This window comes from Aotus nancymaae, unplaced genomic scaffold (assembly GCF_030222135.1).
Source record: "Aotus nancymaae isolate 86718 unplaced genomic scaffold, 86718_ANA_hifiasm-v0.15.2.pri h1tg000059l, whole genome shotgun sequence".
NCBI lineage: Eukaryota > Metazoa > Chordata > Mammalia > Primates > Aotidae > Aotus > Aotus nancymaae.
Genome location: NW_026988473.1, coordinates 2400818 through 2420441, shown reverse-complemented (window position 1 = coordinate 2420441; position 19624 = coordinate 2400818). Strand labels below are relative to the sequence as shown.

The 19624-nt window shown below is 39.7% G+C and overlaps 1 protein-coding gene across 6 annotated transcripts in view; it reads left to right on the top strand.

Annotated features, from left to right (window-relative positions):
* Positions 1-19624, top strand: part of KDM2A (lysine demethylase 2A) — a 142117-nt gene that overhangs the window by 63676 nt on the left and 58817 nt on the right. For all 6 annotated transcript variants that reach the window (XM_064364687.1, XM_064364686.1, XM_064364689.1 and 3 more), the window contains 3 exons: positions 8052-8190; positions 8954-9032; positions 9490-9536. In XM_064364687.1, coding sequence (XP_064220757.1) covers positions 8052-8190; positions 8954-9032; positions 9490-9536 — 265 coding nt within the window. The remainder of the gene's footprint in view (positions 1-8051; positions 8191-8953; positions 9033-9489; positions 9537-19624) is intronic.

The window sequence follows — 19624 nt, the reverse complement described above, 5'->3', positions numbered from 1 at the left end:
CTTATTAGATATATGATTTGCAAATGGGAGAAAATCCTATTCTATAGATTATCTTTTTACTTTCTTGACAGTGTGTTTTGTAGCATAAAAGGTTTGAGGAAGTCAAAGTCAAATTGTGCTTTTGGAGTCATGTCTAAGAAACCATTGCATAAGCCAGGCGTAGTGGGACACACCTGTAATCCTAGTGCTTTGGGAGGCCCAGGGTGGAGGATTGCTTCAGGCCAGGAGTTCAAGACCAGCCTGAGCAACATAGTGAGACCTCCCCACCGTGACAAAAAATAATTAGCCAGGCATGGTGACAGGGGCTTATAGTCCTTGCTGCTTGGGAGTTTGAGGAAGGAGGATTGCTTGAGCCCAGGAGTTTGAGGCTGCAGTGAACTATGATTGTGTAACTATACTGCAGCCTGGGCAACAGAGTAAGATCCTGTCTCTTAAACAGAAATCCCAGCACTTTGGGAGGCCGAGGAAGGTGGATCACTTGAGGTCAGGAGTTCCAGACCAGCCTGGCCAACATGGCAAATTTTTTTCTACCAAAAAATACAGAAATTAGCCAAGTGTGGTGGCACATGCCTGTATAGTCCCAGCTACTTGGGAGGCTGAGGCAGGAGAATTTTTTGAACCCAGGAGGCAGAGGTTGCAGTAAGCTGAGATCATGTCACTGCAGTCCAGCCAGGGCTATAGTGAGACCGTGTCTCAAAAAAAAAAGGAAAGAAAGAATCTAAAACCATTGCCTAATCAAAAATCATTAATATTTACAACATAAAACCTTCTAAGAGTTTTTTAGTTTTAGATCCTTCATTTAAGCTTTTCATTCATCTTAAATTAATTTTTGTGTGTGTGCTGTGAGGTGGAGATCCACTTTCATTCTTTGACATGTTCATATCTGGTTGTCCCAGCACAGTTTCTTAAAAATCCTTTTTCCATTAAATTGTCTTGGCATGCTTTTTTTTTTAAATTTCCTTTTTCTTTTTTTGAGATGGAGTCTCGCTCTGTCGCCCAGGCTGGAGTTCAGTGGTGCGATCTTGGCTCACAGCAACCTCCGCCTCCTGGGTTCAAGCAATTCTCCTGCCTCAGCCTCCCGAGTAGCTGGGATGACAGGCATGTGCCACCATGCCCAGCTAATTTTTATATTTTTAGTAGAGATGGGGTTTCACCATGTTGGCTAGGCTGGTCTTGAACTCCTCATCTCAAGTGATCCGCCCGCCCGCCTTGGCCTCCCAAAGTGCTGGGATTACAGGCATGAGCCACTGCTCCTGGCCTTGGTGTGCTTGTTGAAAATCAATTGACCATAAGTATAAGAGTTTATGTCTGGATTCTCCTTTCTATTCTATCTATACATCAGTCCTTAAACACCAGTACCACACAGTCTTGATTACTATAGTTTTATGGTGAGTTCTTTTTTTTGGAGACAGGATCTCACTCTGTTACTCAGCCTGAGTTCAGTGGTGTGAACACGGCTCACAGCAACCTCAGTCACCTGGGCTCAAGCCATCTTCCTACCTCAACCTCCTGAGGAGTTGGGACTGCAAGCACACACCAGCATGCCTGGCTAATATTTTATTTTTTGTAGAGCCAGGGGCTGGTCTTGAACTCCTTGACTCAAGTGATCTTCCCAGCTTTCTTTTGTTCTCTTTAAGGATTGTTTTGGCTATTCTGGTTTCCTGGTATTTCCATATGCATTTTAAGATCATCTTGCTAATTTCTGCCAAAAAAAAAGAAAAAGAAAAAAAAAAAAAAGAACTGTGATTCGGTGAAACCTCACTCTACTAAAAATACACACAAAAAAAGCTATGATTTTGGTAAGAATTGCTTTGAATTCAATTTGGGAGAGTATTTTCATCTTGATAATGCTATTCAGTTCATGAACACAGGACATTTTTCCACTTAGCTATCATTTAATTTCTTTGAACAATGCTTTGTAGTTTTCTAAAAAGTATATGTCTTGTACTTACCTTGTTAAATTTATTTCTTAGTTTTTTTATGCTATTGTAAATGGATTTTTTAAAAAATCATTTTTGGATTTTTCATTGCTAGTGTATAGAAATGGAACTGATTTTATTAGCTCTTTCAGTTATATGTGTGTGTGTGTGTGTGTGTATTTCTTGTAGATTTTTGTGTACAAGATCATGTCATTTGTGAATAGAGGTAGTTTTACTTCTTCCTTTCCAAACTTTTCTCTTTCTTGCCTAATTGCCCTAGCTAGAAACTTAAATACAGTGTTGATTAGAAATGGGGAACAAACATATCTTTGTCTTGTTCCTAATCTTAGGGGGAGAACTTTCAGTCTTTTGCCATTAAGTATGTTTTCTTTCTTTCCTTTTTTTTTTTTTGAGACAGAGTGAGACCCCCATCTCAAAATAGAAAAAAAAAAATGATGCAATATTATAGGTGTAACGTCACGCACGGGTTTTTATTTTTATTTTGAGACAAGGTCTCACCCTGTCACACAGGCTAGATTGCAGTGGCGCTGTAACAGTTCACTGCAGCCTGGACCTCCCCGGGCTCAGGTAACCTCCCACCACAGTTTTTGCTTATTTGTTTGTTTGTTTTTTGAGACTGAGTCTTGATTCATTACTCAGGCTGGAGTGCACTGGTGCAATCTTGACTTACTGCAACCTCCACCTCTCGGGTTCAAGCAATTCTTCTGTCTCAGCCTCCTGAGTAGCTAGGACTACAGGCCCCTTCTACCACTCAAGGCTAATTTTTGTATTTTTAGCAGAGATGGGATTTCACGTTGTTGTTCAGGCTGGTCTTGAGCTCATGACCTCAGGTAATCCACCTGTCTCAGCCTCCCAAAGTGCTGAGATTATAGGCATGCCTGAGTCACTCTGCCCGGCCCAGTTTTGCTTTGTATTTTTTTTTTTTTTTTGATACGGAGTCTCACTCAGTCGCCCAGACTGGAGTGCAGGGGTGCCCTCTCAGTCACTGCAGCCTTCATCTCCTGGTTTCAAGCGATTCTCCTGCCTCAGCTCCCAAGTGTCTGGGATTACTGGTGCCTTCCACCATGCTTTCTACCACTCCTGGCTACTTATTTACTTAGCTATTTTGAGACAGAGTTTCACTCTTGCCCAGGCTGACATGCAATGGCACAATGTATCCACCTCCCAGGTTCAAGCAATTCTCTTGCCTCAGCCTCCCAAGTAGCTGGTATTACAGGCATGTGGCAGGAACTGTACCCAGCTAATTTTGTATTTTTAGTAGAGATGGGGTTTCTCCATGTTTGTCAGGCTGGTCTCAAACTCCCGACATCAGATTATCTGCCCGTCTCGGCCTTTCAAAGTGCTAGGTGGGAACCACTGCTTCAGCTTAATTTTTTTGTTTTTAGTAGAGAAGGGGTTTTGCCATATTGGCCAGGCTGATTTGGAGCTCCTGATTGCAATGATCAGCCTGTGTCGGCCTCCCCATGTGCTGGGATTATAGGTGTGAGCCGCTATGCCCAGTCAGTTTCTGTATTTTTAATAGAGACACCTTTTGACATGAGCTAGGCTGGTCTCTAATTCCTGGGCTCAAGTGATCCACCTGACCTGGTCTCCCAAAGTGCTAGGATTACAGGTGTGAGCCTGGTTTTTATTTTTATTATTTTTATTTTTATTTAGTTATTTTGAGACAAGTTCTGGTTCTGCTGCCCAGACTGGAGTGCGGCAGCTCCATATTCTAAAAATATTTTGAATGATGATGGCATTGTTAGTGTCAATGAAGTCTATCAAAAATAACCTTCTTTTGGCTTTTGAACTGTGATTTGTGGCAGCCAAGTTACTAGGTAAGAGAGTGTTCTAAGGTTTTTTACTAAATATGGAAAATATACCAGATTTCGCCTTTGTATTTTTGCCTAAAACTGATGAGTTGAATCTTGCTTTCCTCTAGTGTGTAATAGATTTGTTTCTTTCATTTTTTATGACTTATTTCTGCCCTTTCACAGACTTCCACTTCCTAAGAGACCTTTCTCCAGTGTCTCATTTCCTTGTGTGTTTATGTAACTTCAGGTGCTATGTAATCTGTTCTAGACCGTCAATATTTAGCTTTAAATTCCAGATTTGGTTGTTCTTAGCACAAATAAAGGTAGGGTGACTTTACCCTTACCACTGCCACTGGCACATCCAATCGCCTGTTGGGTATGTATTTGAGAGATTTCGACAAATTTTAACACTGGCTAAAGTAAAATACAATCATGCATTACTCAACAGTGGGGATATGTTCTAAGAAGTGTATAGTTAGGCAGTTTCATAATTGTATTAACAACATAGAGTGTACTTACACAAACCTGGGTGGCATAGTCTACTACACCCCTAGGTTATATGGTATAGCCTATAGCTCCTAGGCTACAAATCTGTACAGCATGTTATTGTACTGAATACTATAGGCAGTTATAACATGGTGGTAAATATTTGTGTATCCAAATATAGAAAAGGTACAGTGAAAATATGTTATAAAAGGTAAAAAATGGAACCTGTATAGGGCACTTCCTGTGACGGACCCTGTAGGACCGAAAGTTGCTCTAGGTGAGTCAGTGAGTGAATAGTGAGTAAATGTGAGGGCCTAGGACACTTTTGTAGATTTTATGAACAGTGTTTTATTTTTTAATTTATAAAATTTTTTCTTCAGTAATTAACTAGGCCAGGCATTATGGCTCATGCCTATAATCCCAGCACTTTGGGAGGCCAAGGTGGATGAATCACCTGAGGTCAGGAGTTAAAGACCAGCCTGGCCAACATGGTGAGACCCTGTCTCTACTAAAAATACAAAAATTAGTCGGGCATGTTGGCGGGTGCCTGTAATCCCAGCTACTTGGGAGGTTGAGGTGGGAGAATTGCTTGAACCCGGGAGGCAGAGGTTTCAGTGAGCCAAGATCATGCCACTGTACTCCAGCCTGGGCAACAGAGCAGGACTCCGTCTCAAAAAAAAATAATGATTATAATAATAAACTAAGCTTAGTCTGTAACTTCTTAACTTTATATACTTTTGAATTTTTTCAAATTTTCCACTTTTATAATACTTTCCTTAAAACACAGATATACCACTATACAAAAGCATTTTCTTTATGTCCTTATTCTGTAAGCTTTTATTAAAATCTTTTTTAACTTTTTAAACTTTTTTGTTAAAAACCAAGACATAAACATACACATTAGCCTGCAGAGGGTTGGGATCATCAGTATCACAGAACATCATTATCACTGTCTTCTGCCTTCACGTCTTTTCCCACTGGAAGATTTTCAGGTACGGTAACATGCATGAACTGTTATCTCCTGTGATAACAATGCCTTCTTTTTTTTTTTTTTTTTTTGAGACGGAGTTTCGCTCTTGTTACCCAGGCTGGAGTGCAATGGTGCAATCTCGGCTCACCGCAACCTCTGCCTCCTGGGTTCAGGCAATTCTCCTGCCTCAGCCTCCTGAGTAGCTGGGATGACAGGCACGCGCCACCATGCCCAGCTAATTTTTTTGTATTTTTAGTAGAGACGGGGTTTCACCATGTTGCCCAGGATGATCTCGATCTCTTGACCTCGTGATCCACCCACCTCAGCCTCCCAAAGTGCTGAGATTACGGGCGTGAGCCACCGCGTCCGGCCAACAATGCCTTCTTTTGGATACCTCCTAAAAGACCTGCCTGTGGCTGTTTTACAGTTAAAATTAAGAAAAAAATAAGTAGAAGGTATGCATGCTGAAATAATAATTACAGAATAATACATAAACCAGTAACAGTCATTTATTGTGTACTATTAATAATGGTATGTGCTACACTTTTACATGACTGACAGCACAGTTAGATTTACACAAGCATCACCACAAACAGGAGTAATGTGTTGTGCTATGATGTCCTGATGGCAACAGTGTCACTAGGATATAGGCATTTTTTAGTTCTACTGTAATCTTACGGGACCACTGTCATATATACGCAGTCAGTCCATCATTGACTGAAATGTCATTATACTGCGCATGACTGTATTAAAAGGTAAACTTGAAGTATAAGCAACATTTTAAAAGTAACTGCTTATTAGATAGAACTCTCATACCATACAGTCTACTCATTTAAAGTATACAAGTCAGCCGGGTGTGGTGACTCACAGCTATAATCCCAGCACTTTGGAAAGTTGAGGTGTGCAGATTGCTTGAGCACAAGAGTTCGAGACCAGCCTGGCCGACATGGTGATCCCCTGTCACTACTGAAAATAAAAAAAATTAGCTGGGTGTGGTGGTGGGCACTGGTGGTCCCAGCTATGGGAGGCTATAGGTGATCACCGGAGTCTAGGAGGTTCAGGTTGCAGTGAGCCTTAATCAAGCTGCCACATTTTAGCTTGGGCGACAGAGCACAACCCCATCTCAGAAAATAAAAAATAAAGTGTACAATCTGGTGGTTTTTTAGTATATTCACAGAGTTGTACAAATGTCATCATTAGCTAATTCCGGAATGTTCATTGCTCTCAAAAAAATGCATACTATTATCAGTCACTTCTTATTCTTCATTTTCTCCAGCCTTGGCAACTATGGATCTACTTTCTGTCTCTCTGGATTTGCCTATTCTAGACATTTTATTTTAATGAAGTCATACAATATGTGGTCTTTTATGTCTGGCTTTTTTGTACTTGGCATGTTTTCAGAACATAACATGCATACTGTTATGTTGTGGCACATAGCAGTATTTCATTCTTTTTTTTTTTTTTTGCTTCCACTATGTGGGAGAGGATTCCAGAGAGCTGGAAATCCCTTCATTCCTTTTTGTGGCTAAATAACATCTAATTGTGTAGGTATATCATATTTTGTTCATCCATTCATCAATTGATTGACATTTGGATTGTTTCTACCTTTAAGCCTGTTGTGAATAATGCTAGTGTGAACATGTGTATAAGCTTTCGTTTTGAAAAGAACATACGTTTTCAGTTCTTTTGGATATATACCTAGGAAAAGAATTGTTGGGTCTTACCATAACTTTTTTTAACTTTTTGAGGAACTTTCAAACTGTTTGCCAGTGTCTGTACCATTTTACATTTCCACCAGCAATGTGTGAGGTTTCCAATTGATCTACATTCACTTCAGCACACGTTATTGTTTATTCCTTTGATGATAGCCATTCTGGTGGGTATAAAGTGGTATTTCATTGTGGTTTTGGTTTGCATTTCTCTGATGACTAATGAGAATTGAGCATTTTTCATGTGCTTATTGTCCATTTGTATATCTTCTTTAGAAAGACGTTATCTTTAAAGCTAAATATTGATGGTATGCTGTTTCGAATGCTGTTCGTTCTTTTTTTTTTTTTTTTTTTGAGACGAAGTTTTGCTCTTGTTGCCCAGGCTGGAGTATAGTGGCGTGATCTTGGCTCATCGCAACCTGCACCTCCTGGGTTCAAGTGATTCTCCTGCCTCAGCCTCCTGACCGAATAGCTGGGATTACACACATGCGCTACCATGCCCAGCTAATTTTGTATTTTGTAGAGACAGGAATTCTCCGTGTTGGTCAGGTTGGTCCCAAACTTCCGACCTCAGGTGATCCACGCACTTTGGCCTCCCATAGTGCTGGGATTACAGGCGTGAGCTACCGCACCTAGCCTTGAATGCTGTTCTCTAGATTAACTTTCTTCCTTTATCCGAGACAAGAGTTTTTGATCCATTAATTCAAATGTTTTAGTCTATTCTTGAGATTGCTTTACAAAGCTAATTTTAAATACCGCTCTCCCTTATGAAAAAATGACATTTTGTATCCTGGCTTGAAATTTCTATGAAGACAGTTTGTCCCCACTCTGATAAACAATGATAGACAAATGAAATGAAAGAGATAGTAGACTCTCTTTGGTCCCGTTGTTATCGTGAATTTGTATATCTAGAATCAAAGAATTAGCAAAGACAAAATGCATAAAGGACCCAGTGGCTCATTAAAACATCATTATATACTGTGCATTCTGAGAGTATCACCTATCTTGAGAGAAAGAAAGATCCATAAGGCAAGGAAAATAGCAGCTGAGTTTGAAAGTAGCACTTTGCACATGTAGGGAAATCTATGACCACTTGTAGGTAGGCATGAAAAAGTGCATGATTTCATCCATATGTTCCCTTTTCTCCCAGCGTGGTACCATGCGACGGCGCTATGAAGATGATGGCATTTCAGATGATGAAATTGAAGGGAAAAGAACTTTTGACTTGGAAGAGAAACTGCATACCAACAAATATAATGCCAATTTTGTTACTTTTATGGAAGGAAAAGGTCAGTATAATTTTGGTTCCAACATATAGTACTTTGGTGTGGGAAGTCATAGAATGTGAGCATTGGGGGTTTAGCATTTATCTAGCTAAAATATTGCCTGTTGATGTTATTTTCTCTTGTTATTCAGTGCCCCTTGTATGCACTCGACCCCGAGTCCTCCCACCCTGTGAGTCATTCTCTGCTATATTAGAAGTAATCTTTTATTAGGGCAGGAGTAGTATTGGAGTTTTTTTGCCTAACGGCTTCTTCTTCCTTCTTCCTTCCCTTGGTTTTCAGTTTAATTAAAAACCGTACGATAAAAATCGTTTTATGTGTATACCTACCCCACCAAAACTGAGGGTGGGATTCCATGTGTACCATGCATCTTTGATCGTTGGCAAACTGACAAGGATATCATATATGTATTGTAGTGGTCAAAATTAATTTTTTTTACTCTTAAGAGACAAGATGATGATAATTTCTGTTTAGCATTTATGAGATAACTCATTAATAGTACTACCCCCATATTGTTTAAGCTCTAAATTTCCTGGGGAAATATATAGACTTGGCAAACCCCTCAAGCTTTGCTTCTCAATGTGCTCTCCATATTTTCTAAGAGATGCTTCTTAATAAGCATATATTTTATTGTCTAACAGCACAACTGTATACACAGAATAACAAACACTATTTATACCTTAGTACTTAGGATCCTTTTTGTGATCCTTTTATCTATTTTTTAACTATACTCCCTGTATTTCTAATAATTATTTTTCTATGTTGACAGATTTTAATGTAGAGTATATCCAGCGGGGTGGCTTAAGAGATCCTCTGATTTTCAAGAATTCTGATGGACTTGGAATAAAGTAAGTGCTTTCAGCCTGGCTGGATATAGTTGCAAAATGGCCTTGTTACACCCAGGACTATAAACAGTGGTGGTACTGATAACCCAAAACAGTAGTAATTGAAAATAATTTCCCATTTAGTTTTAAAAGTGTACGTTTTTCTTCTTTTGATACATAGGTGATTCATATTAGAGGTAAATGAGAAAATATAGATTAACCAAAAAAAAAAAAAAAAAACAGCAAATTTAAATCTCCTGAAATCTACTACCCTTAGCTAAATCATGCATTTATTTATATATTCTTTTTTCCTATGCATATATGTAAATATACACTCACCTATATTTTAAAAATAATTTTAAGCCTGATTGTGAATATTGCTGTGTCTGATTGAGGAGTTCTCAGTACTTTAAGAAAAAAAAACTCACATTACTTGAGAAGTTACGTTTTCCATATATACTTACTGGTGTTTGTTTCATAGAATGCCGGATCCAGACTTCACTGTGAATGATGTCAAAATGTGTGTGGGTAAGTATTGAGGTTTTGGCCTCTGTCTTTAAGGCAAAGATTTAAGACTTAGGACTGAATTAAATCTCTGACTGAGATTTAAGACTTAAGAACATTGAAGTATATATTTGATTAGAAACTACATTTTTATTAAGAACTGAGAATTTTATCAGAGAATTACAGAAGTTGCCTTATTTAATACACATTAAACATAAAACATTGGAATCTCTTTTTCTTACCTACATACTTCCTTTTCTCCATGAAGGATGTGCCTTCTAGGGCAACCTATCCCAGAAACCAAAAACTTGGTTTCTGAGCTAAGAATGAAGTTTCATTAATATCGTGATTCCCTTTCTTTTCCTAAAAGCAGTAGAGAAATTTCCAGGAAATGCTCACCAATGCTACATTTGGAAACTTGCCTAAGACTTGAAACTTTCTAAGCTGAGAAGTAGATACATTAAAATTTATCTTCATCAGTGACTGGTTAAATTGAGTCTTTAATTATTTTATTATGTTCAAAATTTAGGAAAAAGAAAGCAAATTAGATCAATCTAATTAAAGAATAAAATTCCTGACGTTAGTAAAGTTTCAGCTTAGTTTTCTGCAGACAGTGGTGTTCACTATGGTCCTGAGACACCCCAGCATCCTTAGGAGTTCAGGAATGGTTAGTAAAATGGAATAAAGCCTTTTTTTTTTTTTTTTGAGACATTAGAGTCTCTCTCTGTCGCCCAGGCGGAGTACAGTGGCGCTCAATCTCAGCTCCCTGCAACCTCCGCCTGCAGTGTTCAAGCAATTCTCCCACCTCAGCCTCCTGAGTAGCTGGGATTACAACCACTTGCTACCACACTCAGCTAATTTTTGTATTTTTAGTAGAGATGAAGTTTTACCATGTTGGCCAGGCTGGTTTGGAACTCCTGACCTCAACCAATCCACCCGCCTCACCCTCCCAAAGTGCTGGTATTACAGGCGTGAGTCACTGTGTCTGGCCAGAATAAAGTCTTTTTCAGATACTTCCAACAGAACTTAAAACGAAGGGACTTTTTTGATTTTCTTCCTAGTACTAGAATTTCTATGTTCTTTTGTCCTCTATACCAAAGTTCCAGTGCCATTCCTTTGCTTTGAAAATTAAATACTGCAGTACTATCTCCTGGCCACTTGAGGGTCCTTGTAAGACTACTGACTCTTCTGTTTATCTAAAAGGTGAAAGTCACGGATATCCCAGGTAGAGGAAAGTTCTCAAATCTCTGTTTTATTCATCCCTTTACTGTTTCTGTGTTAGATCCTGGCCATCTGCCTATTGCCATGTATTCCCTAGAACTTAGCACAGTCTCTGGAGTATAGTAGGTGCTCAGTAAATCTGTTGAATAATTGAAACACTCTCCCACTCTTCACAAGACAGAACATTCTCAGGGGACCTCAGAAAACCCACCTGAATACATATTACTCTATCATTTGACCTCCTTTATTAAAGAACCTCCAGGACAGTAATTCCCTGTATTTATAAGGCAATAGACCACCGTAGCTACCCTCTTGATGAGAGATTCTTACAGTTTGTGGTCCACAGATGACCTGCCTCAGAATTATTTGTGATACTGTTAAAAATGTAGACTCTCAGAGAGGATTGTAGGAAGATGGCAGAATTGTAGGAAGGAGCAAGCACTAGGAACTTGTCTCCTTACCTAGACAATAATTGCACTGGCAGAATCTGTCTGATATAACTGTTTTGGAATCCAGGAGTCTATTCAAGGCTTGCAAATTCCAGGGAACAGCTTGGACAATAAAATACAGTTAATTTCAGTCAGTTTCAGGCCTTAGCACAGTAACAGCTTCTCCACCCTTCCCTGCCAGCCAAGCCACATGACAAGCAGCTGTGCATATGTTTCTCAGAAAAACCTGTACACAGCTTATGGGAGCCAGGGTGAGCAAAGAGGAACCTTTCCTTGAAATAATGGGATCCACCCTGTGATCACTGAGTGCTGCTTCTGATCACAGAAGTACAGACATAGAAACAAGTAGGGCCAGGCACTGTGGGTCATGCCTGTAATCTTGTACTTTGGGAGGCTGAGGCAGGTGGATTGCCTGAGTCCAGGAGTTTGAGATCAGCCTGGGCCACATAGCGAAACCCTGTCTCTACAAAAAATACAAAATTTAGCTGGATGTGGTGGCATGCACTGATAGGTTTAGCTACTTGGGGAGCAATTCCTTGAGCCCTGGAGGTTGAGGCTGCAGTGGTCTGTGATCATACCACTTCACTCCAGCCTGGGCAACAGAGTGAGACCCTGTGCCAAAAAAAAAAAAAAAAAAAAGACAGGTGGGGCAATTGTTGTTGCATCTTCCCTTAATTGTTGCAGGCAATTGTTGTTGCATCTTCCCTTAATTGTTGCAGGCCTCTTCCCATCAGTTGAACTGACTTCCAGAGGATTTAAAGGGCTATTGTGGCTGGTTGCAGTGACTCATGCCTATAATCCCAGCCCTTTGGGAGGCCAAGGTGGCCAGATCATGAGGTCAGGAGATTGAGACTATCCTGGCTAACACAGTGAAACCCTGTTTCTATTAAAAAGACAAAAAATTAGCTGAGTGTGGTGGTGCCAGCTAGTTGGGAGGCTGAGGCAGGAGAATTGCTTGAATCCAGGAGGCGGAGCTTGCAGTGAGCTGAGATCATACCACTGCACTCCAGCCTTGGCAACAGAGAAAGACTCTGTCTCAAAAAAAAAAAAAAAAGTTAACTGGGCATGGTCTCGGGCACCCATAATTTCAGCTACTCAAGAGGCTTCCGAGGCAGGAAAATCGCTTGAACCCAAGAAGCAGAGGTTGCAGTGAGCCAAGATTGTGCCACTGCACTCCAGCCTGGGTGACAGAGGGAGCCTCTGTCTCAAAAAAGAAGTGGGGGGGGCAATTTAGTTTTCTCTTTTCCCCTTTGAGAGCCAGACATTAAAGACTAGCACATTCAGAATAGGAAGTGACTGCATATGCACCTGGAAGGTGCAGGCTCAGAAAAGACGTAAGAAAACTTACATGTATACCTCAGATTGATCTTTAACACGGAGATAGCCTACACAAAAACAACAAAACACACAATGATAAATCACAGAAAAGGCTGGGCACATGGTGGCTCACACCTGTAATTCCAGCACTTTGGGAGGCCAAGGTGGGCGGATCACGAGGTCAAGAGATTGAGACTGTCCTGGCCAACATGGTGAAACCCCGTTTCTACTAAAAATACAAAAATTAGCCGGGCATGGTGGCACGCGCCTGTGGTCCCAGCTACTCGGGAGGTTGAGGCAGAAGAATTGCTTGAACCCAGGAGGCGAAGGTTGCAGTGAGCCGAGATTGCGCCACTGCACTCCAGCCTGGTGACAGAGCAAGACTCCGTCTCAAAAAAATAAATAAATAAAAATAAAACACAGAAAACTCTGGGGAAGAGAGAGAATCAGATTTTGAGAGTTACCACATTATTAAATTCAAATGTCCAGTTTTCAACAAAAAAATCATAAGGCATACTAAGAAAGAGGAAAGTATGGCACATTAAAAGGAAAAAAAAATCAACAGAAAATGTCTTTGAAAAAGTCCTGATTGTGGATCTAATAGACAAATATTTTCAAATAGCTGTCTTAAAGATGCCCAAAAAACTAAGAAATTTGTGGAGGAAGTCAAGAAAGTAATGTATGAATGAAATGGAAATATCAAAAAACAGAAAACTTTAAACCAAAAGGAAATTCTGAAGCTGAATAATACAGTAATTCAAATGAAAACCCGATTCAAAGGCAGATTTGAACAAGCAAAAGAATCAGTGAAGATAGGACAGTGGAGATTATTAAGTCTAAGGAACAGAATGACAAATTAAAGAAAAGTGAACATAGCCTGCCATAGTTTAAATGTTATCCCTGCTGGGCACAGTGGCTCATGCCTATAATCCCAGCACTTTGGGAGGCCAAGGCGAGTGGATCACTTGAGGTCAGGAGTTCTAGACCAGCCTGCCCAACATGGTGAAATCCAGTCTCTACTAAAAATATGAAAATTAGCTGGTCATAGTGGTGGGCACCTGTAATCCCAGCTATTCATAAGGCTGAGACAGAAGAATCAGTTGAACCCGGGAGACGAAGGTTGCAGTGAGCTGATATCGCACCATTGCACTCCAGCCTGGGTGGCAAGAGTGAAACTCTGTCTCCAAAAAAAAAAAAAAGTTAGCCCTTCCGAATTTCATGTTGAAATTGAATTGCCAGTTACAGTATTAAGGGGTGGAACCTTTAAGAGATACTTAGGCTACAGGGGCTCCACTCTTATGGGTGGGATTGATGCTGTTATAAAAGGGTGAGTTTGGCCCCTTCTTGCTTTCTCTCATTCTCTTACTGTCTTGCTTTTCGCCATGTGATAATGTAGCAAAAAGGCCCTCACCAGATGCTGGCACTTTGATTTTAGACTTCCCAGCCTCCAGAACTGTGAGCTAATAAATTTCTGTTAATCATAAATTACCTACTCAGGTATTCCTTTAACAGCAGCACAAAATGGACTAAGAACCTAAAGGAACATTTTTGACACCATTAAGTACACCAACATATGCATTATGGAAGTACCAAAAGGAAAATAGGAGCAGGGATAATCTGTATTTGATCAAATAATGGCTGAAAATTTCCCAAATTTGATGAAATACATGAATATAAACATCCAGACAGCTCAATGAACTCCAAGTAAGATGAACTCAGAGACTGTCACCAAGACACATTATAATCAAACTTTAAAAAACCAGAGACAAACTCTTGAAAGCCTTGAGAGAAAATAACTAAATGATTCATTACATAAAGGTATCTTCAGTAAAATTATGAACCAGTATCTCATCAGAAACTTTGGAGGCCAGGAGGCAGTGAGCCAATGTATTCAAAGTGCTAAAAGGAAAACAAAACAAAACTGTCAACCAAGAATCCTATATCTGGCAAAACTGTCCTTCAAAAGGGGCAAAAAATTAAGACATTCTCAGAAAAACAACAGCTAAGGACACTTGTTACCACTGGACCTGCCTTGTAAGAAGTGCTCAGGAGAGTCCTGCAAAGTGAAAGGAAAGGACATTAGATTGTAACTTGAAGCCATATGAAGAAATATCTCAATAAAGGTAAATACATGGATAATTATAAGAGCTAGTATTATCTTAACAATGGCTTGTAACTCCTTTTTGTTTTCTCCGTAGTTTAAGAGATGAATATATTTTTAGAAAGATAATTGTTAGCCTAAAAACTAGCACTGAAACTTTGAGTGTAGCCCCACATTTTATTTGTACATAATTTAAGAGATTAATACATTTAAAAAAATTATTAGAACTGGGTATGACATTTTGGGCTGGATGAAAAAAGAAAAAAAAAAAAGAACCAGGTATAGTGGTACATGCCTGTAATCCCAGCTACTCAGTAGGCTGAGGTGGGAGGATTGCTTGAACCCAGGAATTCAAGACCAGCTTGGGCAGCATAGCACAGACTCATTTCTCCCACTCCATGATTGAATGAAATACTAGTTTATGTTTAGGGGCATAAACTAATAACTAATAGGGGCCCAGTATATAAGGATGGCTTTTGTGACATCAGTAAAAAAAAAGGGTAGAGGCAGCTATAAAGGAGCAGATTCTTTGAATAATAGTGAAGTCAAACTGGTATTAATTAAAAATAGAATGTTTAACTTTAAGATATTAGATGTAATCTTTATGGTAACCATAAAGAAAATATCTATAATATATAGAGAAGGAAATGTGAAAGGAATTTACACATTTCACCAAAGAAATGTATCTAAAGGCCGAGCGTGGTGGCTCATGTCTGTAATCCTAGCACTTTGGGAGGCTGAGATGGGTGGATCACCTGAGGTCAGGAGTTCAAGACCAGCCTGGCCACCATAGTGAAACACCATCTTAAAATAAATAAATAAATAAATAAATAAAAGAAATGTATCTAAATACAAAAGAAAACAGTAATTTAGGAAGATGAGGAACAAAGCTATAAGGATATAGAAATAAAATATCAAAATGACAGAAATTCCTTATAACTACTTTAAATATAAATGGATTAAACTTCCCAATCAAAAGATAAGAAATTGGCAGAATGGAGAAAAATGACATGATACAACTATATGCTATCCACAGGAGACTCACTGAAGATCCAACAGACAGAAATAGGGCTGGGTGTGGTGGCTCACACCTGTAATCCAGGCACTTGGGAGGTCAAGATGGGCGGATCACCTGAGATCAGGAGTTCCAAGACCAGCCTGACCAACATGGTGAAACCCCATCTTGATTTAAAAAAAAAAAAAAAAGACGGAAATAGATTGAAAGTGAAAGGATGCAAACAGCTATTCCATGCAAACAGTAACCAAAAGAGCAGAGGTGGCTATACTAATATCAGATAAAACAGACTTTTATTTTCATTTATTTATTTAGAGATGGCATCTTGCTCTGTCGCCCAGGGTGTAGTGCAGTGGTGCAGTCTCAACTTATTGCAACCTCTGTCTCCTGGTTCAAGTGATTCTCCTGCCTCAGCCTCCCAAGTAGCTGGGTTTACAGGTGCCTGCCACCATGCCCAGCTAATGTTTGTATTTTTAGTAGAGAGTGGGTTTCACCATGTTTGCCTCTTTTCTTTGTTGGGAGATTTTTGTTGACTTAATCTCCTCAGGCTAGTCTCAAACTCCCGACTTCAAGTGATCTGCCTGCCTCAGCCTTCCGAAGTGCTGGGATTATAGGCGTGAGCCACCATACTGGGCCCTAAAGCAGACTTTAAATCAAAGAATGATTTCGAGAGGGGCCTAGTATAATGGCTCATACCTATAATCCCAGCACTTGGGATTGCTTGAGCCCAGGATTTTGAGGCCAGCCTGGGCAGCGTACCAAGACCTTGTCTCAGCCAGGCAAGGCAGCTCACGCCTGTAATATCAGTACTTTGGGAGGATTAGGTGGGTGGATCACCTGAGAGTCAGGAGTTTGAGACCAGCCTGACCAATGTAGCGAAACCCCATCTCTACTAAAAATACAAAAATTATCCAGGCATGGTGGTGCACACCTGTAGTGCCAGCTACACAGGAGGCTGAGGCAGGAGAATCACTTAAACCTGGGAAGCAGAAGTTGTAGTGAGCCGAGATCATGCATTGGACTCCAGCCTTAGCAACAAAGTGAGACTCCATGTCAAAAAAAAAAAAAAACTTCTTTAACAAAAGAAGAGAATCTTAAAATCAACACTCTAACCTTACAAATTAAATAACTAGAAAAAAAAGACAAACTAAACCTAAAGCTAAAGGAAAGAAGTAATAAAGATTAGAGCAGAGATAAATGAAATAAAAAATAGAAAAACAATAAAGTCAAAGAAGCAAAAAGTTGGTTCTTCTTTGAAAAGATAAGCAAAATTGGCAAAGCTTTAGCTAGATGGACTAAGGAAAGAAAGATCAAATTACTAAAATCAGAAGTGAAAGTGAAGGCCAGGCGTGGTGGCTCACACCTGTAATCCCAGCACTTTGAGAGGCCGTGGTGCTTGCATCACCTGACGTGAGGAGTTCGAGACCAGCTTGGCCAACATGGTGAAACCCTGTCTCTACTAAAAATACAAAAATTAGCTGGACATAGTGGTGCATGCCTGTAATCCCAGCTACTCAGGAGGCTGAGGCAGGAGAATCACTTGAACCTGGGAAGTGAAGGTTACAGTGAGCCAAGATCGCACCATTGCACTCCAGCCTAAGAGACGAGTGAAACTTGTTTCAAAGGGAAAAAAAAGGAAGTGAAAGGACATTACTTCCAATTCTGTAGAAATAAAAAAGGTTATAAGGGAATACTATGCACAGTGGCTCATGCCTGTAATCCTAACACTTTGGGAGACTGAGGTCGGTGCATTGCCTGAGCTCAGGAGTTTGAGACCAGCCTGCGCAACATGGCGAAACTCTGTCTCTACTAAAAACAAAAAGTGAGCTGGACATGGTGGCATGTGCCTGTAGTTGTAGCTACTCAGGAGACTGAAGCATGAGAATTACTTGAATTGGGGAGGTGGAGGTTGCAGTCAGCCAAAATTGGGACCCTGCACTCCAGCCTAGGCAACACAGAAAGACTGTGTCTCAAAAAGAAAAAAAAAAGAGCAATTGTTCATCAATGAATTGGATAACCTAGATGAAGTGGACAAATTTCTAGAAACACAAAACTTAACAAGACTACATCACTAAGAAATAGAAAATTTAAAATGTGTATAGAACTATATTGTAATTAGTGAGGAGATTAAGTCAACATTCAAAAATCTCCCAACAGAGAAAAGCCTGGGCCTGATAGCCTCGGTGGTGAATTCTACTAAACATTTAAAGAGGAATGAACACTAATTCTGTTCATTCTGTTTCCAAAGAATTTAAGAGGGAACACTTCTTAATTCATTCTGTGAGGCCTGCATTACCCATCAAAGCAAGAAAAAGACAGCACAAGAAAACTACAAATCGATATCCTTTTTGAACAGTGACGTAAAAATCCTCAACAAAATACATGCTAAATTCAGCAGCATATTAAAAAGATTATACACCATGGCCAAGTAGGATTTATTCCTGGAATAGATCCTTGACATGTGAACATCAATCAATGAAAATTTCATTAACAGAGTGAAGGAGGAAAAAAGTCCTACATGATAATTTCAATTGATACAAAGAACACATTTGACAAAATTCATGATAAAAACACTTGACAAACTAGAAATAAAAGGAAACTACCTCAACGTAATAAAAGCTTTATATGAAAAACTCCCAGTAAATATCATACTCAGTGGTGAAAGACCAAAAGCATTTAAAATCAGAAAAAGGTAAAGATGCCTGCTTTTACTGCCGCTATTCAGTGTAGTATTGGAAGTCCTAACCAGCACAATTAGGCAAAAAAAGGAATTAAAAGGCATGCAAATTGGAAAGGAAGAAGTCAAGTCACCTCTGTTGGCAGATGATACGACCTTTTTATTTGTTATTTTAGTATTTTTTTTTCTTTTATCATGTGTGTCTTAAATTACACTTTAATTTTTGCTTTTTATGAAATATTTCAAGTATACATAAAATTGGAGAATATCAGTAACAAAATGAATGCCCATCTATGAACCCAAAATGAACATCCACTTGTGTACAACTTAGTAAGAAATTAACCTTTTGCTATGTTTACTTCACCTCTTTTTGCAGAAGTTTATTAGAGTTGACATCCACTGTGTACCATTCTTCCCATCTTCAGTCCCTTTTCCTTCCTCTTCTCTCCAGAGATAGCCACTCCCTTGATTTTTAATACAGTCTGTAGATAGGCATATTGTTTTGCATGTTTTTAAACATTAACCAAATGACATCATAGTGTACAAATCATTCTGCATCTTGCTTTTTTACTCAACATTGCATTCATTTTAACTGCCATATAGAATTCCATTGTATGAATATACGATAATTTATCCACAATATACCCATTCCCCCTATGATGGACATTTACGTTGTTTCCACTTCTTGGTGCCCTGAGTGCAATGGCCCAATCTTGGCTAACTGTAACCTCCACCTCCCGGGTTCAAGTGATTATTCTACCTCAGCCTCCCAAGTACCTGGGATTACAGCATGCGCCACCACGCCCAGCCAATTTTGTATCTTTATGAGTTTCACCATGTTGGGCAGGCTGGTCTCAAACTCCTGATCTCATGTGATCCAGCCACCTTGGCCTCCCGAAGTACTGGGATTACAGTCATGAGCCACCACACCCAGCCTCCATTTCTTTACTCTTAGAAATAATGCTACAATGAAGGCTAATACATTTCTTCTTGAGTACACATCATAGAGGATACGAGCTTAGAAGTGGGCTGAAAAGTATGTACATTTTCACCTTGTCAAATTGCTCTCCAAAGTGATTGTTCCAGTTTACACTTTGTTCAGTCAAGTATGAGAGTGTCCTTTGTTCCATATTCTCTCAAACACTTGATATTACGAGATATTTATTTATCTTTATTTTTTTTGGTGGGGCAGAGACAGTCTCACTCTATTCCCCAGGTTGGAGGAGAGTGGCACAATCTCAGCTCACTGCAACCTCTGCCTCGTGGGTTCAAGGGATTCTCCTGCCTCAGCCTCCCAAGTATCTGAGATTACAGATGCCTGCCACCACGCCC